Below are 24047 nucleotides of genomic sequence, written 5' to 3'. Positions count from 1 at the left end.
AATAGGATTCAGAATGCAGTAGTCTGATTGGTCCACAGGAGCCACCCAATCCAGCTCCAGGTGGAAGCGAATCCGTAACCTGATCGGCCTACAGGAGAAACCCGGAATTAGCCAATTACGTGGGGCCCATTGTGTAAATAATGTATATAAAGCAGACATTCTGGGGGAACTTCCATTCCTCGCTACTATGAGCTGAATAAAGGGCATGAAATCCACACTCGACTCTGAGTATATTTCAGTAATGGTCACTAGATAGACCTTTGAGGTTGGTCATATTTGATTCTTGGCTATTGGGCAAGTGTCCCACTTGCAACCACCAGGACCACCCAAAGGGATTTTGCTACCTGAGAGAGAACATAAAGTGGCTGTCCTCTCCTCTCACCAAGGTGCACCATACTCAAAGCTGACCAAGTTATTTTGGCACCTGAGGCAAAAAATAAAAAATAAAAAAAATCCCACACTGTTTATCAGTGAAATATACTCGGAGTCCTAGTCTTCTAGGATTCAGCTCAGTACATAACAATCAGTAAGAAATAAATGACCATTTGCTGCTTTTTCATGGCACCCTGAGGCAACTACCTCACTTTGCCTAATAATAGGGCCAGCCCTGATGTCCGTTTGCTGTCCTTTCTTCCAAAAAGTGACCAAAAGGAGCAGATCCACCTTGCCTGCCCTGCCTATGGCTGTTGACCACCAATGTCCTCTAGCAGCTTCTATGGCCAAGCAGGGCAGTTCTTGTTGAATATAATGGACAGAGTCATGGGATTGTTCAGAGGCCAGTGGGGAAGTACTTCAGTCTCCTCGGACTCTCAAGTGAACATTAGCTTTGTTATAAAACAGAAGCATTTCGGAGCACAGCTGGTGAAGAGGCCAGTCCTGAAACTCGTTCACTCAAATGTCTGTGTTCTCAGGGCCAAAACAAGAATGATGAGCGGCTCTCTCAAAATAATTGCTTCCAGATAGGCCGTGCGCTTCAAACATGCTTATTGCTCTAGCCATTGTTTTGTGTTTAAGGTTCCAGCAAATGTTCGGGTCGTGTATTGCATTTTTATGCCAGCAATCAGGCTGTATTTCTCCCCGTTATCTTTAGCATTTGCCTTGTTCATATGATTTGTCCTCTCGTGTACCTGAGCTGACATATAAATTGCTTACCCTTCTCAGTTTCCTGTTGCCTGGAAAATGTCCTGTCACTATAAAAACAAAGGTTTTTTTAATCTACCGGTTTTGCACAAAAGAGCAGTCAGTAATAATAATGATAATAAATGTGTGCATCACTCTAAGCCAGGACGTCTGTTGAAGGGAGGGAGGCAGGAATTTGTGTGCTTGCACTTTTGTTTTTTTAAATCTACCAGAGTTGTACGAAAGAGCAGACAAAAAATAAAAATAGAAAAATGTGTGTGCTGCTCCAAGCCAGACAAAGATTTGGAGTTACTCTCATGAAAGCCTGCCACTTCATTTCCTCCCTTTTCCTATACCTGAAGGGAGTATTTTGATTCTTAGTACAGCTATTTTCTGCAAGAGCATATCTGTGCAAGAGAGTTTTAAAAAATAATAATAAAAATACCACAAACATGCTTTTAGCAACAAAGACGAAAAAGAAGTATTATTCATTAATGACATATGGATAATGGTTATCACAACTTGCCCCAGATATATCACCCTGTTCTATAGTCCCTTGCTCTTAATTTAATATTTCAAGGAATAGCTTTAATTTTGGAATTTAGATCAATAATCAGACACACCAGAGATTTAATTGAAAGCTTTAAAATATATATCATCAAGTTCAAGAAAATAGGTTTTGGTCATTCAGTCTTTCAGTACCTACAAATCAGACTTTGATTTTTAGAAATATTTGTAGAACTTTTAAAGAACACTTTATAAGGCAAGCCGCCACAAAAAGTAGTGTTTTAAATGGTAAAAAAGGCAGCTGTTGGATCCAAAGAAAACTAAAAATAACTATCAAGGATATGTATTTAGTATAACCTTCTTTCTGGCTGGAAATGTATTCTGTTGTGCCAAATGAACATTTGTAAAAAATGTGTTTTATACTGTGTTGTTTTGTTTGGTTGCAGTGATAGGCCATTTCTAAATTGTGATGACAGGCTTCAAGTACAACAATGCTCAGAGTCCATTTGTTTGTTTATATATTTATAAACACAGTCATTTATATATTTGTTTATATGCTTATATTGTTAATATCCTGCCAATCCTTTTTCATGGATGGAAATTATACACACACACACACACACACACACACATATAATTTTATTTGTATGCCGTCTTCCATAGTTCAAACCACGATCAAGGTGGCTTACAACAAGAAAAATGTACACAATTACAAATATAAGAAAAGTAGTTGTTGTTGTTTAGTCGTTTAGTCGTGTCGGACTCTTCGTGACCCCCTGGACCAGAGCACGCCAGGCACTCCTGTCTTCCACTGCCTCCCGCAGTTTGGTCAAACTCATGTTTGTAGCTTCGAGAACACTGTCCAACCATCTCGTCCTCTGTTGTCCCCTTCTCCTTGTGCCCTCCATCTTTCCCAACATCTGGGTCTTTTCCAGGGAGTCTTCTCTTCTCATGAGGTGGCCAAAGTATTGGAGCCTCAGCTTCACAATCTGTCCTTCCAGTGAGCACTCAGGGCTGATTTCCTCCAGAATGGATAGGTTTGATCTTCTTGCAGTCCATGGGACTCTCAAGAGTCTCCTCCAGCACCATAATTCAAAAGCATCAATTCTTCGGCGATCAGCCTTCTTTATGGTCCAGCTCTCACTTCCATACATCACTACTGGGAAAACCATAGCTTTAACTATACGGACCTTTGTTGGCAATATGATATCTCTGCTTTTTAAGATGCTGTCTAGGTTTGCCATCGTCTTTCTCCCAAGGACCAGGCGTCTTTTAATTTTGTGACTGCTGTCATCATCAGCAGTGATCAAGGAGCCCAAGAAAGTAAAATCTCTCACTGCCTCCATTTCTTCCATGGACTCCATGGACAAAGAAAAAGAAAAGTAGCAATAAACAAGAAATAAAAACAAATAAAAACACCAGATATTATAAAACCAAACCGAACATTTCCACATAAATCATAATAAGACCCCCCCCCAGCAATAACCCTCTCCCACAAAACCCCGAAGGCCTAAGCATGAATGAACCCCGGAACGTTCCTTTCCAGCACTAACATTCCTTTCCGGGGTCACTTTACACCAATGCACCAGCTCCGCGCGGGGGACAGGACGGAGCGTCGGGTCACCGCCGGAAGTCTAGGCCTCAAAGCCCGCAACTGAGTTCGCGGAACCATAGACTCATAGTATGGTAGAGTTTTCCCCGCTCTCTTCCCAATAAGAGGATAATACTTCCCCGGCGCGGAGCCGCCGCAGCGGTGTAAAGTGACCCCGGGAAAGGAAACGTTGAGGCTGGAAAGGAACGTTCCGGGGGTTCATTCGGACTTATTCAAAAGCTCTTTCCGTCGCCGCGCCGTATCTCTACGTGCTCCGGGCCCGCGCGTGCGCAGTGGCTGGGTGCCTCACCTGGGCGTCCGCGTGAGACGCACGCGCGGGGGTGGCTGGGCGTGGCTTCGGCCGTTGGGCGCGAGCGGGAGTGGGCGGGGCCTTGCTCTGAGGCGGGAGGAGGATGGACTGACTGAGGCGCTGAGGCGGCGGCGGCGGCCGGGCGGGTCATGGCCTCCTTGTTCCCGGCCAACGGGGCGGCGGGCGAGTGGGGAGGCGGCGGCGGCGACCCCAGCTCGGCGGACGAGGGTGAGGGCGGCCGGGCGGCGGCGGCGGCGGGGCTGAGAGAGTCCCCGGTCTCCGACTCCGGGAGCCGCTCGTCGTCGCCTCCGCCGATGGAGCAGTTCGAGCGGGCGGCGCAGCGGGTGCCGGCGCTGGCGGGGTCGGCCAGCCGGGAGCAGCTGCTCTACCTGTACGCCAGGTACAAGCAGGTGAGGCTCCGCTCGGGCCCGGCCTTCCTTCGCCCTCCTTCCCCACGCCCTGCCTCTCATAGAACCGCCCAGGGACACCCGGGGGTCATCTAGTCCAACCCCGCCTTCGAATCTTTGTGCCCCGTGTGGGGCTCTCGAACCCACCACCCGGAGAGGAAGAGCCCCTCACGCTCTTTGCCCTTCCCGTGTGTTCAGAGGAGAGGTACGCTGCCCCAGAGTGTGGAGGTTCCGCTTCTTCTTATTTTTATTTACAGTGGTACCTCGGGTTACATACGCTTCAGGTAACACACTCCGCTAACCCAGAAATAGTGCTTCAGGTTAAGATCAGAAATCGTGCGGCAGCAGCGGGAGGCCCCATTATCTAATGTGGTGCTTCAGTTTAAGAACAGTTTCAGGTTAAGAACGGACCTCCGGAACAAATTAAGTACTTAACCCAAAGTACCACTGTATGTATTATGATTTTCATTTTTGTACACTTCAATCATTCTATAATTGTTTTAACATTTCAAAACTTGACTTTCCTTCCCCCTCTTTCTGCGCTTCCTTAAATTTATTGTTAAAATATTTTCTGCATACCCATATGAACTGAATTCCCCAATTTATTTATCTCACCTCCGTAATGTAGATGGCAGTTCCAATTTGGCTTCTGCCACCGGCGAAACGGCGTCATAGACGTCTTTGAAAATGCCTTATTCTCCTGTTAACAGTGCTTCTTCGAATGTGTTGCTTTATGTTCTGCGAATAATGTTTTATTCTGGATTGTTTGATGTTTTAATGAAGGGTGTAAACTGCTTAGAGACTTTATTAATTTTTTGCTTAAAAACAGAATGTGGTATAGAAATGAAGATAGGTTCGTCGTCATCACCATCATCTCCGTGGGTTGGTCTGTTAGATAGGATGGCCTTGCGAAGCCAGTGTGGCCAAGCTGTCAGGCTGCAGACTTACTTGAGAGTTTCATAGGGCGGGTGTGTGGGTAGGTGGGTGTAGCATTGACCTTAGCCTATGGTTTGTCATGGTTAGAACTATAAACTTATGATTAAGTATCTTAGCCTGTTCTTGCGCTACCCACCCCATTATTATTTTTCTCACTGCAGCCTATTTAGCCACTCTAAAGTGCATAGCACTTTCTGGAGAAAGGAAGGAAAGATTGCAAGCTTCTCGGTAGTAGGAACACAAGTACCCACCAATGAAGGTTGCAGGGGAAGAAGAGGGAGAAAGAGTTAAATAGGAAGAATGTGCATTCAGTTCAGATGCGTGTTTTAAGGCTTATGGTGCAGTCCTCGCCCCCATGTGTGCATGTGGTGTATCTTCCCACTTCCTGGCTGAATTGGCCTTCAGCTGATGTAAGTTACTTACCCCATTGTATCTACTGGCAGAAGAAAAGCCCTACTGGTGGAAGTTACACTGGTGTAAAATGGCCCAAGAAGAGGGTGGTAGGATACAGAAAGTTTTGCTGCATCCCATCTCCCTTCATTCACTGGTCTTGTCCGCGGAGTTTGGTGTAACTTACACCACCCAAAAATGCAATTGTAACTAAAATTCACCCTGTGGAAGGCAGAAAGTGGAGGTTTATGCTGCTCCTGCCCCAGCCAGAAGCAGTTCAGTGTAGCTTAGTTTATCCAGGAAAAAGACCAGTATATCTGCCTGGTTAGGATTGCTCTGTTATTTTCAGCAGGGGATGAGGTAGTCAATGAACTTACACACAGTATATTGCATCAAATGCAATATGGAGGACAACACCTAATCACACCCACTCCATCAGAGCCAGTTCACAGACATCTCTCTAGCTATGGATTTAAATCCCCATTTAAATTATGTTGTCACAATCACTGTTCTTCTAAGCACAACCCACACAAGTGGGAAGAAAAAGAGGAAACGTAACAGATAATTCACGTAGCTGCTTGGACAAGATGTCTGTAGAGAGTGCACAGACTCCCTGGGATAAAGGTTCAAGGGCCATTCAGGAAGAAAATACTCTTCCTAAACAGGCCGGAACATCCAACAAGAGCAGCCTCCAGTGGCTCACTCCATAGTGCAGAGGGCCGGAAAACACAAGTGGTAATTCATGCCCCATGAATATAGCCCCATCCATCTCTTGCATGCATGCCAAAGTAACTTAAAAATGTCAGTAACAAAAGAAAAGTTGCTCCTGGGATTCAAACCCACAAGACACTTCTACTTACACACAGCCACAGCACCAGACAGGAATCATCCACACATATGGGAAATGTGTCTCCTCTGTCCCCCATCAGAGAGCAGAGGAGCTGCGAGAGGAGCCGTAACTTGGTGGAACATTTTACTTGCATAAGTATCCAAGTTCAAACCCAAGATACAACCCCTTAACTTGCACATGAGACGATCAAAATGAGTGCTGCAAGGAGCCATGTTGTCGTTTAGTCGTGTCCGACTCTTCGTGACCCCATGGACCAGAGCACGCCAGGCACTCCTGTCTTCCACTGCCTCACACAGTTTGGTCAAACTCATGCTGGTACCTTCGAGAACACTATCCAACCATCTTGTCCTCTGTCCCCTTCTCCTTGTGCCCTCCATCTTTCCCAACTTCAGGGTCTTTTCCAGGGAGTCTTCTCTTCTCATGAGGTGGCCAAAGTATTGGAGCCTCAGCTTCAGGATCTGTCTTTCCAGTGAGCACTCAGGGCTGATTTCCTTCAGAATGGATAGGTTTGATCAGATGGGACTCTCAAGAGTCTCCTCCAGCACCATAATTCAAAAGCATCAATTCTTTGGCGATCAGCCTTCTTTATGGTCCAGCTCTCACATAGTTTGGCCCATATGTGGGCTAACCTAGCCTTCCCCAACCTGGTACCCTCCAGATGTTTTGGATCACAACTCCATCACCCCAACCATTGACCACGTTGCTGGGAGTTATAGTCCAAAACATCTGAAGGTACTGAGCTGGGGAAGGGTGGGCTAACCCAAGCCTTTTGCTGATAACCTATATGACTAATCCATTCTCCACTGCTATTTTGTCTGATAGGCTGAGTGAGCAGAGGAAGGGGCAGTGCCCTTGAGCCCATGAAGTTTTCTGCTTGCGTCCTCGCAATACTATGGCTAGCTGATTGTATTGGGCAGAATATATTTGGGGAAGGGATTGCTATATATCGGTTCCCAGCAACAAATCATGTACAGTGGTACCTCAGGTTAAGTACTTAATTCGTTCCAGAGGTCCGTACTTAACCTGAAACTGTTCTTAACCTGAAGCACTACTTTAGCTAATGGGGTCTCCTGCTGCTGCCGCACTGCCAGAGCATGATTTCTGTTCTCACCCTGAAGCAAAGTTCTTAACCGGAGGTACTATTTCTGGGTTAGCGGAGTCTGTAACCTGAAGTGTATGTAACCCGAGGTACCACTGTAATGCTGTCAGCACCTTTCATTGATTAGTGTGTGGCATGGAGGAGATCCTAAGAAGCCACAAGTGCAGTGTTAGGTTACCCTAGCATGGCCGTTGGAACTTGGACAGTGACTGATAACAAGGTAGCATGTAGGTTTCCATGTGGGACCAGCTCCAGGTCAGGAACACCTCCGCTTGCATAACTGTGATGGAGCTTGCAAGAGTACAGAAACCTGCATGGAGCAAGTAGGTTGTTAACCCAGAGGGACAGCCAGGAGCATCCTAGGCATGTCTGCTGGTCATGAGGAGAGTCTCCCTCTTAGCCTGCAATGAATAAGCTGTACCTGTGGAAGAGAGGCCTCTGGAGAACAAAGTGACAGACAGAGTAGCAAGTGATAGGCAGGAACTGGAGTGCACTGTTCTTGAACTGCTGAGTGCATAGTAAGTGTTTGTGAGGAGGTAAGACCATCTATCTGAGTATTCAGCCAGGGCTTGTGCCTCAGCAGTGCTTCCCCTTCTCCATGGTGAGAGTATCAGGGAAAGAAAATTCTGGCAGTTCCCTCACTGTGAGAAGTGAGGTTACAGGGAACCAGGCAAAGGGCCTTCTCAGGAGTTGTGTTTGCCCTGTGGAACGCCCTGCTGTCAGATGTCAAGAAATAAACAACTATCTGAATTTTAGAAAACATCTGAAGGCATTCCTGCGTAGGGAAGTTTTTAATGCATGATACTTTGCTGTGGTTCTATAATTTGTTGGAAGCTGCCCAGGGTTGCTGGAGTAACCCAGTCAGATGGGTGGCATATAAATAAATCATCATCATCATTATGATTATGATTATTATACTGCACTGACTGTGAGAATACACTGGTGTCCACAGCATTTGTGTGATTACAATCTATGCAGCAAAATGCTCTCTTTGAAGAAAGTGTTGCATTTTGTCTGGTACGAAAGTTAGCAGTTTTGCCTGAAAATGCAGTATTTCTACAAAACAGTGTGGCTCTGAATGAAGAAATCTGTTCATATGCAGCAATGGACTGTGCCTTCCAGGCACAATAAACCCAAAGCCTGTTGGTAAATGGTGTGATACCCTATTTTAGATTTTTGCCTCTTTGCACAGTGTGGAGATGTGGGGAAGGGGAAAAAAACATTGAAAATAAATGTCCGAAGCCAGCCCAACTGTGATGGGAAGCAGTGAAGCCTAGAAATGAATGAAGTGCCCTTGAGCACTTGCCAGCTTTGTTAGACTGCTTTTTACTATTTTATACATTGGTCCTTGTGGCTATAGGCAGAATATTAAGTCCTTAGGTGTGATCATTGGGTCATTCCACACCAAATCACCAAGGTGCCATGTGCTCTCACGACTCAGATTTTCTTCATTTATGTGTAGATACCTATGAGATAACTTCAAAATAATATTTTAAGATTTTTTTGGTCCAAAATTGGGCTCAGGAGAATTTTTTGAAAATTTTGATTTTCGTGCAATTTAGGCTAATGGAATTTCTGTGTCAGCGTAGAAAAAACCTCCTGTTTCACTTATTTTTCAACCGATTGGGCTTATTTTGGTATCAGAATAAAGCTAATTGTGGTCTCTTTCAAAATAAGGTATAAAAATGGTCTTAAGTGCCACAGAAAAGGGTCGCTGACCATTCAAAGTAAATTTTTGTCTTTTTATTCCTCGTAGGTTCGATAAGCCATCGCACGCAAACCACAACTAATACATGTTTCATAATTTGGTTGTAGAATGGGCTATCCATGTACTTGCTATGTTTTAAAAATAAGGATGGTGTTTTTTGCAGTTATAAAATAAATTGATTTTGAAGTAAGTTTTTTACAATTTTTATTTATTTATTTTTGTACAGGTTTAAGGACTCCTTGAGCCTGAAATAACTCACACATTCATGAGAATAGTTAAAATTTTACCCTTTTATGTTACAATGTCATCTGATATATTTTAAAAATTAAGTTTTATTAATTATTTAATAAAAACAAAATACGTCTCAGAGCCCTTGTTCATTTTATTGTGTAAAACACTCCTGCAATGATATGACCCCCTTTTGTAAGTATGAAAAAAATTAAATTCCTCATTTCCTGCCTCTGAGGTTGCAGGTCTAAGCACCTCAGAGCCCCATCAAACACAATGAGGCTTATTGCTGAGCAAGTTTTAGGATAGCACTGCATACCTGAGGTTCACGGGACTTTTCTAGCCTTGGTTAGTGGCATGAATAACTTGTTAATCAGGTAGTCACTCCCTTCCCATTAAATTGTGTTGTCCAGCCTCAGATTTGTAGGATACGCTTAACATTTGTTCTTTGTCAGAATGATTGTGTCTATATTGTATGGAAGGTTGACAATGCTGGTTTGACAGGAGAAAACCAAATAACTCAGTATTTAGCAAAGAATCAAACCTGGGTGAAAAGTCAAAAAATTATACTGGTCTCTTCAATATTTCCATTTTCAGGGCAGCTTATAAACTAGACACACAGGAAGAAGAATAAAAGAGTTAAATTAAAACAGACAACATTTCAGTAAATTGGAACAAATGCCAGTAGTGACTAAAAACCAGAGTCAACTGATTAAACAGACTTGAATAGATTTTTTACCTGACACCAGAAAGACATAAGAGTAGGTGTCAGGTGAGCCTTCCTGGGAACAGCATTCCATAAGACAAGTACCACAAATGAAAAAGCTGTTGATCACTACCCATCAAGCCTCCAGAATTGGGGCAATCTTGAGGATGATCTCAGCATTTGAGCAGGTTCACGCAGGTTGGGCTGCAGATACTGTTTCAAGATTTCAAGGGCTTTAAAACTTGCATTTTGAGTTTTGTTTGGAAATGGGCTGGTGAGAGGTTCTGAAAGGCTAATTCTGGTCAGTAGTCTGCAAGCAGTGTTTGACTGCCTCATTGACTTTATGGGATACAACAATCATTGTCTGGTGAAGTATGGGCATATATGCTCCAAAAAATGTAAAGTACATCAGCCTCAGTGCAGACACCTGAATTATATGCCATTACTAGCTGCCTATTACAGTATGATGGCAACTGCCCACTGGCCGCATTTCGGAAGAACTTTTCTCATATTTGGCATGGCAATGCAAACTGCTGTTGCGCTGTTAAAAAAACCTATAATTCAAGTACATACATGGTGGTACTATAATAACAACAAATGGGCTTCTAGAGTTTGTATCCTGGGCTTATAGAATCTGTTTTGATTTGAGGAAATCTGCTCAACCACATTCAACATTTGTATATGAGTGCATTCAATGAAATGAGCAAAATCCCCCCAAGCAGCCCCAAAAGGCAGGGACCCCAGCCCCAAACAAAGCATCTTCATTTTAGAAATACAGAAAAGCAGGAAAAATGCACCTGCATCCCCCAAGGCAAAACACCCCCCCCCTGTCTCTCCTCATGCCTCCTGACTTAGGCAGCAGCAGGGCCTGCTTTGCTTTGCTTTTGTTTTGTTTTTAAAGAGAAGGTAGAGTTCCAGCTGGACACGGGTGGTGCTGTGGATTAAACCACAGAGCCTAGGACTTGCCGATCAGAAGGTCGGCGGTTTGAATCCCCACGACAGGGTGAGCTCCCATTGCTCGGTCCCTGCTCCTGCCAACCTAGCAGTTCGAAAGCACGTCAAGTGCAAGTAGATAAATAGGTACCGCTCTGGCGGGAAGGTAAACGGCGTTTCCGTGCGCTGCTCTGGTTCACCAGAAGCGGCTTAGTCATGCTGGTCACATGACCCAGAAGCTGTAGGCCGGCTCCCTCGGCCAATAAAGCGAGATGAGTGCCGCAACCCCAGAGTCGGTCACGACTGGACCCAATGGTCAGGGGTCCCTTTACCTTTAGAGTTCCAGCTGCACCCTCTTCTTTCCTCTGAAGCCTACCTCTGGGCTCAGTGAGACTCTGCATTCTGGGGAAAGGGTGAATGACTGAATGCCTGCACTTCACTTTCAAGGCAGCTAAAGGTTAAAATAAACCCTGGAAAATGTTCTTAAAATTATAAAATTGAGGAGGGGCAGGGGGCTACAACAGGTGCAAGGAGGGTGTTTGTGGGCACCGCTTGGGGACTCCAGGAATCAGTGTTTGCATAATCAACTAATACAAGAAGAAGCCTCGATAGCTTTAGATTTCTATCGTTACTGATTTAAGGCAAGACTTTACTCTTCAACATTCTTTCTCTCAATTTAATCATATAATCTGCATAAAAGACTGATAAAATATTGCTTTAGCAGAGACTAGTGCCTCCATTGAATAAAAGGTGCTGACTCAGGTCAGTCCACTGTCCCTAGTGCTGCATTTGTGCTTTTCCTCACGTCTGTTTCTTTTCTCTACAAACTGTGATTTAAGAGAGAACAGCCCCTATAAAAAGATGACAGTAACAGCTGAGCACTTTGTTAAGACACTGCTTACTTAAGCAGTTCAAGATAAATAGCATAAACACCTACTTAACTTTTCCACTTACTGGAGGTCATTTCAGAGTCTGACTGTGTGAACAGACCTGACAAGAGTTGCTCAGCTGATTTCTAAAATGTTTTTTCCTAAGAGTTAAGATAATGAAGATGTGGCTTGTTGGGGTTTTGCAATCCCCAGCTTACCTGTAAGAGTTCTAGACGGATGTGATGCTGGTAGACATGGTTGCTTGAATGAACACTTTGTTGGCTGTTACCTAGCAAGGAATTCCTTTCCTGGAACGATAGGCGCTTGTTCTAATAGGCAATTTTTTATTGTTGATACATCTACTCTATAGGAAGGGCTGTGTGTACTTTATTAAAAATATATTTTATTTTACTAACAGGTGACAGTGCAAATTGGCATGGCCACTAAAGTTTCAAAGGTTAAGAGATGGTCTAGAAGAGGCCACAGTTCTCAGGATGTCTGTGGCCTCTTCTCACACCATACTTCCCTCAACCCAGGACGCTGGTAATTTGCAGAGCATTCTCACACTGGTGTAAAACCTAGCCTTTATTTTTATTTTTTGTTTTAAAGTCTGCTAGTGATGGGGAGGGGCCAGGAACTTTGCCCCCAAACCGCTAACCACCAAAAATGTTAGTGAGCTGCTTTAGAGAGCATTCATTGTTTACCTAGTTTCAAGCGTATTTACATAAGAACTAGAAATTTTATTAAAAAGAAAGAAAAGAGCAGAACTGTGGCTATTACCACATTTGGTGCTTTTTGTGTGCTTTGCAGAATTGTATGTTCCAGCCCTGAGTATTTCTCCATCTTCACCACTTCTTGCAGAATATCACCAGGCCTGGGTTATATAAATGTGCTTCTCACTCTGCAGAACCTTGAAGTTACGAATTTATTTCTGTAGTGTTTCTGCATTTGGCGAACCTGGGAAAACAATTTATATGTTCTTAGAAAAAATTAAAAGCTAAAGTCACATTATTTTGTTAGCAAGTCCATAAAGACAAACAAAAATACATAATCATTTCTTTAGCACTTATGCCAGCACTGTTCCCCCTTCTATCTTTAGGTCAAATGTGGTAGCTGCAACACTCCCAAACCTGGGTTTTTTGACTTTGAAGGAAAGCAGAAATGGTAAGTGGAAATACCTCATGATTTCTATGTACTTTTCCCCAGCCCAGTCCTTTAGATAATTTTCTTTAGAGGATGTTACCATTTTTGTGTTAATTACTGAATGACTCATGGGAATGCATTTATATTTTTTGCTCCCCTTATCATTTTCCAATTTAAAATATGTGTACGGTAACAAACTCAAGGATTGTGCAGCTCACATTCTCAAAAGGCTCAGGATTTCCCTGAGTTATGCCCTGCAGGTCACTACCCCATGGAGCCTTATAAAAATCTGCACTACCTGGAGCTTTGAAAAACAGCTTTTGGGGGATTTTAAAGAGCCCTGTCTGAACTGTGATTAATGCCCAGGACTTAAATGAAATAGATTAAATTTAGAGGGGCACTAACAGTGCATGTGCAGAAGCCTGTTTTGCATTCTTTCTGAGCTGGAGATGTAGAATCATAGAATCATAGAGTTGGAAGAGACCCCAAGGGCCATCGAGTCCAACCCCCTGCCAAGCAGGAAACACCATCAGAGCACTCCTGACATATGGTTGTCAAGCCTCTGCTTAAAGACCTCCAAAGAAGGAGACTCCACCACACTCCTTGGCAGCAAATTCCACTGTCAAACAGCTCTTACTGTCAGGAAGTTCTTCCTAATGTTTAGGTGGAATCTTCTTTCTTGTAGTTTGGATCCATTGCTCCGTGTCCGCTTCTCTGGAGCAGCAGAAAACAACCTTTCTCCCTCCTCTATGTGACATCCTTTTATATATTTGAACATGGCTATCATATCACCCCTTAACCTCCTCTTCTCCAGGCTAAACATGCCCAGCTCCCTTAGCCGTTCCTCATAAGGCATCGTTTCCAGGCCTTTGACCATTTTGGTTGCCCTCCTCTGGACACGTTCCAGTTTGTCAGTGTCCTTCTTGAATTGTGGTGCCCAGAACTGGACACAGTACTCCAGGTGAGGTCTGACCAGAGCAGAATACAGTGGCACTATTACTTCCCTTGATCTAGATGCTATACTCCTATTGATGAGGCCCAGAATTGCATTGGCTTTTTCAGCTGCCGCGTCACACTGTTGGCTCATGTTAAGTTTGTGGTCAACCAAGACTCCTAGATCCTTTTCACATGTACTGCTCTCAAGCCAGGTGTCACCCATCTTGTATTTGTGCCTCTCATTTTTTTTGCCCAAGTGCAATACTTTACATTAAAATTCATCTTGTTTGTTTTTGCCCAGTTCTCTAATCTGTCAAGGTCGTTTTGAAGTGTGATCCTGTCCTCTGGGGTGTTAGCCACCCCTCCCAGTTTGGTGTCATCTACAAATTTGATGTTTGGTGTCATCTGCAAGTACTTCTTGGGGAAATTGTGCTCTTTTTATCATACATCTGAACACTTACAGACAGGATAAATTAATATTCCAAAGTGATAATTAGTGAGCTTATATTCTCTCTGTGGATGGAAAAACGTTTCCTGAGTACTTCACTGTGGAGCTAAACAATTTTGTTATAAATTTGCTTTAAATTTATATTAATGTGACCAATATTTGACCAGTCAGTGGATGAAACTATTTTTGCATGTCAGTGTCAAATGACTAGCATCTGAATCGGGTACCGGCTGCATAGGTGACTACTTCACCACCATTGTGAGAGAGAAGAAAAGCTCACTATGGATCTTTTTTAAAAAGTCTCTGAAATAATGATTTCAGCAGCTCTCCTCTGTGGAACCACCAAACCTCTTCCTATGAATCCCTGCGTTCAGAGAGCGACTTAGAAGGTTGCCCCAATCTAATTAGAGCAGTGATGGATACTATGATAGATTAATTATGGATGTGAAATTAAGTATATAAGCCTGAGCAGGGTATTGAATTGAAGGTGGGAAATCCAGAGATAAACACATTAACCTCTACTGAGTAGTGGATCTTCTTTCCTTACGTCTATTTCCCAGGGAAGCTTGGAAAGCATTGGGTGATACAAGTCCAGAGCAGGCTATTCGAGAGTATGTCGCTACTGTGAAGAAACTGGACCCCACTTGGAATCCACAGGTAGGCATATATAATCATCTTTCAAAAATTCATTGTGTAGCTGAATAGGCCATATAAGGCAATGTCCTGCCCTCAGGTCTGTGAATTTTGTACATTTTAATCAGGATGCAAGCAAATATGGGCTTTGCAGCTGGGGCAACTGAACACTTTCAAAGTAAATGGGTTCCTTGTGGGCAATTTCTGTCTCTCATGTCTAATCCACAGTGAAGTTTTTTTGCACCACTGGCCTGCATTACTTGCCAAGCCTAGTAGCAATAATATGAAATAATTGTAAACTTAATTTGCAGCCCTCAGAAGTTCAGAAGTATTAAATAGCCTAAGGCTTGAGCAGGGCCCTGCTGTTGGCGTAGCCAGTTATTTTCTTCTAACAATTACTGTAACTACAAATTATTTTATTTGAAAACTGTATGTTATATCCTGAAGGTATATTGTACTACTGTGCTGTCAAAATTACTGGAGTTACTGGAAAGTTGGTAAACCAGACCTACTCTGTTCAGTGATTTCTTATTCGGAAATCATTGCCCTTTAAAATTGCATTGTAGTTAGCTAACATTTAGGCCACAAGAGGGAGCTCTGATTCTAATAGTGAATGAAAGTTCATTTGTCATAGTGTTGTGATTCTTTCATAGCAATTGTTTACTTCAGATTTTAATTTAGAATTTTGTGGGGACATAGTGTAAGTGGGTTACCTGTTACCTCTTCCTTTTATGTTTAGAACTTCTACTGATTCAGGAGTTAAAGATGTATTTGGCCAAACAAAAGGTGGAATGGGAAATGCTTATTGCTTTATCTTGTTCATCTTTCTGTTAAGAACCTAAGTGCCTTCCTTGATCTAGTCCAGCAATCTCATTTCCAAAGCAGCTAACCAGACTCTGGGAACTCATAAGCAGTGCATGAAAGTGGTTGCCACCTTTTCCCTTCTTGTCTCTGTTGATGGTTTGGTTTTATATTATTTATTGCATTTGTATATCACCCATACAACTGATTTCTTTGGGTGGTTTTACCTTCATAGTTTCTTGTGATTACACCTATTTACCGAGTTTGAACCTTTTAGAGAGATAATATGTATTTAGATAATTTCTGCTCTGCACTTGATCTATCAATGGTTTTCTGATTTATTGAGAAATTAGAAAATAGTGTGTGTAATATTAGGGAAGCAGGATGTGACCTTGCGTTTTCAGCTGGTGGTGTTGAGGGGGAACATGGAGAATAGCCAGTGTGCTGTTAGAAACTTGACAGGCTTGAAAGTAAATAAAGCAGTGGTAAAAGCTCACCTGCTTAGGGCACAACATAGACTTAGCCTATAAATCCTGTGTTGAGGTGTTTTTTCCCCATGTTCCTTTCTGTATAACAGCCTCTAGAGGGCAGTGTATCATCAAGTAGCCAACCAGCCACTGCAGACAACTAAAATAAAATGTCTGCTACAGTTGAAATGTTTGAAGTTTCACGGACAAATAATTTCATAATTCACTAGAACTTCAGCCGTGATACTGAATAAATAATGCTGAAGAAAAGCAGTTTCTTTCTGTGCTGATAACACTTGTAGATAGTGCTGCATTTATAGCAATGTTGCAGCAAGAAATGTTTAGGTAGCAAATAGAATGGATTGTGTTGATTTAGTTAGTGGCTCACAGTGCCTCCCAACCAAATCCACAGATCGAAGGTATCTTAATCATTTTAGGTTGCCACTTCTCTGCCGCTTTAGAAAGCCTTAAATGCAAGAACAGTTTCACCAGCTCTGTTGCCATCATGTAAAGAATTGACATTTTTCCTGCATAGGGAAAGCATTTTTACTTGGCCCTATCCTTAACAAAATAAATTTTAAAAATGCATAATCTATATCTATAACCACACTGTGATTTAAACAAAATGGATACTGTGTGTTGTGTTCTGGATCTTGGGTTCCCCAAAATACAAACTTTTGGGTTCTATTCAATGCTAGTGCTACTCACAGTAGGCCTATTGAGCATGGCTAACTTGGGTCCATTACTTTCAGTAGGTCTACTGTCAGTAAAACTTAGTTGGATATACAGTAATAACCCTGTGGGTGGGACTCATCTAACCAGCCCTGTCAGTAGAAGCCCTGTGCAATGACTTCTACTGCACAACCGGGCTTTCCACCCTCTCTTCCCCCTCTGCACTCCCCAAAATTGACTCTGGGGCATTGGGAGAACCTTGAGAACAATGTGTGCAAGAGAGGAGATATCATTCCTCCTGGCAAGCAGGCCTAATGATTGGAAGAGCGAGGCGTTCAATTCCATTCTGTCTTTAAAATTATTTTAAAATTACAGGTTTTTGTTGCAAGCCCATCTCTGACTTTTCATTGTAAAATGAGAGCATTCAAGATAAAAACAATTTCTCAGTGATGAAAATTAACGTAAGATAGAGAACACTTTGTTGCTGGAAGAGATGAGGTAAATACAGTGTTTTAACAAAGCTGTAGCTTGCAAGCAAACCAGACTCCACATGTCTCTCTAGTTTGGTCACGCAAACAGATGCCATGTTGCTAATCTGTCCAGCGAGCCATCATCTGCAGTGAGGAGGAGAAATAGAGGTTTGGTCAGGATTACCAGAGGTTGGGAGGAGAACAAAGGAAAATATGTTGGGTCATGGCCTAATTTAATCTATGGCTTCTTTTATATCCTGCCTTGTATCTTTATTTTGCTAACACAAGAATGACTCCATTAATGATACATCATTTGCAAAGAAAGCCAGCTCTTCCACATGCTACTATTGTCAGTACTCCCATTGCGTGCATGTTTTGTATATAAAAAGTTGCTCGTGTTATTTAAAGCAAGACAATATTTGTGTAAAATAGTATCTACATTATGTAGAGGGTCTTGTTAATTTTGGTGTCTGGCTCAGATATGTTTTTAAAAATTTAATTGATAAGCTTCATGTATGTTTCAATTTTCTGTTGTTTTCTGATATAAGTGGTCATAAGGTGAGGCTTCTACTTAAAACTTGCTGTGTTTAATATTGTTTCAAAACCCACCCATAATGTTTCTGCACTGTACGATCCTAATAAACGCTTCCTAGTTGTTTTTATTCCTTTTAAAGCTTTCCAATATGAAATATGTATAAATATGCATAACAATAAAATGCCAGAAACTTAAAAACTTCCTAGTGGAATCTCTCCCCAAATCACCTGTTTGTTATCTTGCAAAATATATGGAAGGTTTGCTTCTGTACAAGCAACGACCATTTTGCACATGTTCAGCATGTGTGCAGCTGTGCACGTGTGCATTGCCACAACTTAGAAGTGGCAGAAAAGGGAGTGGGGATGGAGCAGGCTTATGCGTGCTCTGCCAACACATGCGGGGGTCAGGAACGCAACTCCATGCACAAAACTGTTGTTGCCTTCATTTATTGTATTGATTGCTGTTAAGTGAGCATGAGAAAGACCCTTCAGAAACAGCATATGTTCTCATATAGTAACTGGCAAAATGTCCTAAATATGATTCTCTAAATAATACTGTAGTTTAAAATACAGTTCAGCCTTTGCTTACTTCTGGATTGTGAGATACGTCTGACAATCGTTCAAATTTCAGGACACACCCAGTAGGTGCATTTTCCCACTGTTTCGTGAGCTGATCCATTTCATTGGACTATATGGCGAGCATGTGTCATTATGTGCTACGCAACTGACAGCACTTGCCTGTGTTCTGACTAGGCCGGATGGCACAGCAGCCGTGGTACTTAGGAAAATTCTGTTAAGAGTCTCTGTTGCTCATAATACTGGAGAGGAAGGTTCAAGAGGCTTGTGACTATATCTCACAACCAGCATCTCCTTCTGGTCCTCTGTGGAGTCATTGCCTGCTGCTGAATCTCCTCCTCCTGAGTAGCGCTGGAGCTGTCTGGCAGCCAAACGGGTGCTCCTCCAGGGACTGTGGGTTTCTGGCTGCATTATGCTGCTGCCTTTGCTCATGAGGCATGGGTGATGGGGTGGGCAGGAGTGGGAGGAATTATTGTGCGCCAGGTGAGGCATCCCCGAGATAGGGCTCTTCAGCCTACCTTTGAATTACTGTGGATTCCTCTATATCAGTGTTTCTCAAACTTGGTCTCCAGGTATTGTTGGACTACAACCCCCATCATCCCTAGCTAGCAGGACGATTAGTCAGGGATGATGGGAGTTGTAGTCCAACAAGAAATGGAGACCCAAGTTTGGGAAACACTGCTCAGTGTCTTCAGTTGGCTTGGCGTTCCCTGCAGCCCCCCCCCCCCCAAGACTCTTCCTCTGACAAGATCTCTCCATGATCTGGGTTGGATATGATCCTTTCATGTGAATGATCTGTCATTGAATTAAGGTTGAATGGAATTTTAAATTTAGAATGTTACCGGAATGGTTTCTGTTTTGGCCCTGTATCAATAAGCATGTTGTAGCAACTATTCTCTTTACCTGGTGTTCTATGCTGGAGTCATCAGTTGCCTTACAGATCTCATTCTGTCAAGCAAAATTGTCAGATGCACTCTGTGTCACAACATTAGCAGGGCTATTTCTTTCTTTCCCACCACTTGAATAGGTTAACTAATTTGACAAATGACTGACATTTCCCCCTCTACTGCAGTCAGAATTTGCACTGAAGTACCCATAAACACCAGTAGCACTGCTCAACTGTTTCCTAGTTTCTTCTGAGGGCCATCTCAAGCCATAGGTTCCATATAGCAAGAAAAGAATGAAATGTCTTTTTGCAATTAATGTAAGTAAAACTGCACATGGAGGTTGCTCTCTTTAATTTTTATTTTTTTAAAAAAAAATTGGCCTGGGTTTATAGGCTATTTGTTAGTTCTTTGATTTTATGTCTCTTTAAATTTATGGACTCTTAACTTTTATTTATGACAGGGCAGTCATCTTCATTCTAGCAGTTGATTGAAATAAATCACTGCCAGACCAGCTACTGGAGTTTAAACTGACATGATGTAATAATAAAACTTAAAATAATAATAATTAATAATTAATAAACAGATTTGCACAGGATAGGACCTTTCCTGGAAGTTCTTTCTTTCTGCTAGATACCAGCTTGCTTGGTTTTTATCTTAAATTTCTCTTACATTTAGAGAGCAGTCCTGGGCAGAACAGCTAAGCAGCTGTTGGATGCCTCGGTCCTCCCTCTGTGGGTGGTGCAGTGGTGGAAAGATCTGGCACTGTTGCCTTTCCATGGTTGGTGAGCCTGAAAACAAGGCACTGAAGGGAGGGGGTGATCCTGGATGTACCAGGTATCACCCTTCCCCTGAGGTTGTCTGGGGTGGTTTAGTAGAATGATGTGCAACTGGCCTAGTGTTTGCTGATTTTTGAGGATAGTTCAAACAGAATAGTTTTTTTTGCAATATACAATAAGCAGCATGCTTTTTTAAAAAAAGTCTTCTATATAAGAACCTGAAGTACTATACAGTGGTGCCTCGCAAGACGAAAATAATCCATTCCGCGAGTCTCTTCGTCTAGCGGTTTTTTCGTCTTGCGAAGCAACCCTATTAGCGGATTAGCGCTATTAGCGGTTTAGCGGCTATTAAAGGCTTAGCGGCTAAAAGGCTATTAGCGGCTTAGCGGCTTAGAAAAAGGGGGGGAAGCGGGGAAAAATCGCAAGACTCGCAAGACGTTTTTGTCTTGCGAAGCAAGCCCATAGGGAAATTCGTCTTGCGAAGCACATCGAAAAACGGAAAACCCTTTCGTCTAGCGGGTTTTTCGTCTTGCGAGGCATTCGTCTTGCGGGGCACCACTGTAGCTTGCACCCAGACTTTTGATTCTAAGGATTTTAGTTTATTGCCCCCAAATGCTGGCCGTGTTGAACATGGTGTTTGCAGCATAGTGAATAGCTCACTAAGACTGCTGATACCTGGGTTCAAATTTCCACTCAGCGGTAGAGCTCACTGGGGAACCTTGGGTCTGCAGGGTTGCTGTGAGGATAAAGTATGTGTGCATGTGCACGAACCGTAGAGAAAGGGAAGCATAACAATGAAATAACATAATTGCAGAAATGTAAGTTCCAAATATACCTTGTTGGGGAAAATATATTTTACTGGGGCTTAGGACACAAGGAATGAAAGCAAACTTTCAAAAACTCCTTCAGGAAGTCATTCGTATTTTAATAATATTTGAGAGGCAGGTGTGAGAGTACACACACATCCGATTTGCTTTATCAAATTTTAAAATGGAAACTATTGTGAGAATTTTAACTGTAATAAATTGGAGCTGTAGCTCATTGAATGGCTTAAATAGTTGAAAGGACAGATTGCTGAAAATGTACGGTTCTTCATTGGTCTTTTGAAATCATTCCAAGTATTAATTCTTGCCCAGTCACTTGGTGTTGCTGTTCACTGGAGCCAAGGAGTGCTGCTGAGAACAGAATATTAAAATGGGATGTTTTTGATAGAGGCTAATAGAGGTCTGTGACCAAGGTACAATATCCTTTTGTAAGAGGTGGATTCACAGAAGGAGTCTAAAATGGAAGCCTCTCTTTGAGCATGCTTATTTTTATCATGTTTACATGTAAATAGATGTCTTATTCTATAAAAAGTGTCATGTACTCTAAGATGTACCCACATTTTAATAAAGGAGGATGCTTTTATGGGGAAATTGACACTGTTTTAGGCATTCAGGATGTGGTAGTGTGAAGTGCAGCAGTGTTACCTACAGATACAGCCCTTTGGAATGACACTCATTTCATGCCTCATTAACTATCCTGTCAAAGAAACACTCTGTATTGTTGTGTCCATGTTCTCCTAATAAAGACAGGTGTGTAGCCCCTTATTTTAGAGACTGCAATCTTGGGCCACCTGATTTCCAAGGTGGTGCATTCTCTCTCTCTCTCTCTCTCTCTCTCTCTCTCTCTCTCTCTCTCTCGGCATTGGTTTTAACTAGCAAAGTAGAGGTAGAAGCAATTACAGCACACACAATTAACCAACTTCAGATCTCCACCCTGGCATGTAATTGTGACTGTCAAACACAATTAGTGTCTGATCAAATTTGGTTCCTAAAGGAGAGCCGGGTCATGACACCGGGATAGAAAGGAGGGGGAAAGGGTACCTGAAACTTTAGGAAGGTTTTCATCCTCCTCTTCCTGTTCAGTCAAATTATGCAAAGAATCTTAGTTCTACTGTTTAATATCAACAAGAAACTAGCTCTTCCCTATTTAACTGACAGACATGGTTTTCTTAGTTTGTATTATTTGCAGTAAAATAATGACCACTAATGAATGAATGCTAACAGTCTTCTGATATTGCCACAGTAGAATTTTTTTATTGATGTTACTACATTTCTTCTCCATTTATCAGTTCATCAATCAACTGGACTGGGTGGACAGGTTTAAATCACCCAGCACTGGGAATGATAACCACCGATCCCTGCTCAATCAACTGATGAGTAGGGTTTGGGTGATTTGCATCCCCACTGTGGTGGATAAAGAAGCCACCCATTAAAAGAGCTGCAGTTGGGACATTCGGTTCATGTTTTATTTTTATTTTCTGCCAGTGCTGCACATGTCATTGCCAGCAAAGTCTTGGAGACCAGAAAAAATGCTTGGGGGCCAGTGGTTCACCACCCCTAACATTGTTCTGTTCTGTTTCATTTTACCCTAATGTCCACATCTAATGGGTATTATTTGTATGAATACAAGATGTTTGTATTCAGTCTGTTTGAAACAAACTACTTTGCTTCATCCTGGAATCACGTTTTAGTAGGAATACTATAGAAGAGCAGTTAATCAAGAAGGAAGGTAAAGACTCGTTCTCAGAAGACCTTGCCTATCTTCTTACTTGTGTTCATAGTTGAGTTCTGTGACATTCTTAAATCTTCTAATCAAGGAAGAGAACAAAATTTTATCATTTTAACTGGTTTCACTTGAGTGTATTGTTCAAAAGACAGACTGGTTCTTAGATAATTCACGTAATATATCTCAGAACTACTTTGCTGAAAGAGCCATATGTATGCATCTTTTTTGCCACTGAGTGGTTCTGAGGAACCTCAGGATTCCTGAAGTTTGAAAAAAAAACTGTATTTAATTCATCAGTGGATACAGACTTCATGTTAAGAGTACAGAGAACCTTTAAGGAAATGCTTGAGTTACTGAGGTTTTCTTCCTTTATATAATGCTTTGCATTATAGCCATCCTCTTCAAATATTTGATTGTTCAATCATGATTTGACTTTAATTCTGTTAGAGCCTATAATTGTGTTTGAGTTGCTGTCTTTTAAAAAGAGAAGATTGAGCTAAAATGGTTGTGGAGGCATTGGACAGTGTATTTAATGTGTCTGTCATTATATGTTAACCTCTGATCTGGGATACGTGGCACCTCTTTTATTCTTGACAACAATTTGGAAGTATATTTCTTGACATTGTGTATAAAGGAATAAGAAGGGGGGGGGAGAGAGAGGCAGAAGTGAATTAATGATGTTAGAAAATACCACTCCCTGCATTTTCATTCCATTTGGAATACAGCTTTCAAACATGTAGCCCTCTGGAGCACCATTGCCAATGACAGCTAGTCAGGATCTGATTGTATCCTGAATAAAGCTTCTCCTTTTATTGAAAAATACACTGTATTAAGCCAGTAATGGGAACACTTTGCTGTACTTGTTTTGAGTGAATCTATATGTTCTGCCCAGTTCCAGATCAATTTTATTAGCTTAATCTCTTCCAGGAATACAGGAATGGAAGAGGATTTTGCAGGACTGTGGAGTCTAGATGAGTCATGCATTCATAGTAAAGTCACAGGTGTGCTCTTATTGAAGAGGGCATTGAGTTAGAGGTTGTCCAGACTATAGCATGCCATGTGCTGAGCAGAGCAGGGGTACATTAGCAGACCAAATAAATGTTAATAAAGCAAAACATGAAAGTGCAAGGGAAAAGCTCAGACACATTGAGAGGCGTAGTAGGAAGAGATTGACCTGTTTTGGGGAGGGGGCATAGATCGTTTGATGGAAGAGTTCAGGCTTTGCATGTACAGGCAACCCCCAGTTTGCATGGGGGTTGTGTTCCAGGTCATCGTGTGCAACAGGGGAGCATGCACAATCCCATTATGCCCCGCCCCTGTTCTTTCCCCCTTTTTCGAACACTTTCAGTGTACATGAGTGCGATCACGCATCAATTGGATGTGTCTAAATCGGTCGTTTCCTCTACCAGGCTTAATCTTTGGCATCTCTAGTTAGAGATCTTAGCTCACAGAGCTGGGAAAGATCTTTGCCTGAGATCTTTGAGAGCAGAGAGGCTGCAAA

General features: G+C 42.4%; 1 protein-coding gene across 1 annotated transcript in view; it reads left to right on the top strand.

The window, feature by feature from the left end:
- Positions 1-3645: 3645 nt before the first annotated feature.
- The window catches only part of ACBD6 (acyl-CoA binding domain containing 6), a 96178-nt gene continuing 75776 nt past the window's right edge, over positions 3646-24047 (top strand). Inside the window, exons 1-3 of the mRNA XM_083507218.1 lie at positions 3646-3937; positions 12753-12817; positions 14741-14837. Coding sequence (XP_083363344.1) covers positions 3677-3937; positions 12753-12817; positions 14741-14837 — 423 coding nt within the window. The 5' untranslated portion in view covers positions 3646-3676. The remainder of the gene's footprint in view (positions 3938-12752; positions 12818-14740; positions 14838-24047) is intronic.

This window comes from Podarcis liolepis, assembly GCF_965112155.1.
Source record: "Podarcis liolepis genome assembly, chromosome: 6".
Classification (NCBI taxonomy): domain Eukaryota; kingdom Metazoa; phylum Chordata; class Lepidosauria; order Squamata; family Lacertidae; genus Podarcis; species Podarcis liolepis.
The sequence above is the reverse complement of the archived record's forward strand: the minus strand, read 5'-3'. Positions and strand labels throughout refer to the sequence as shown.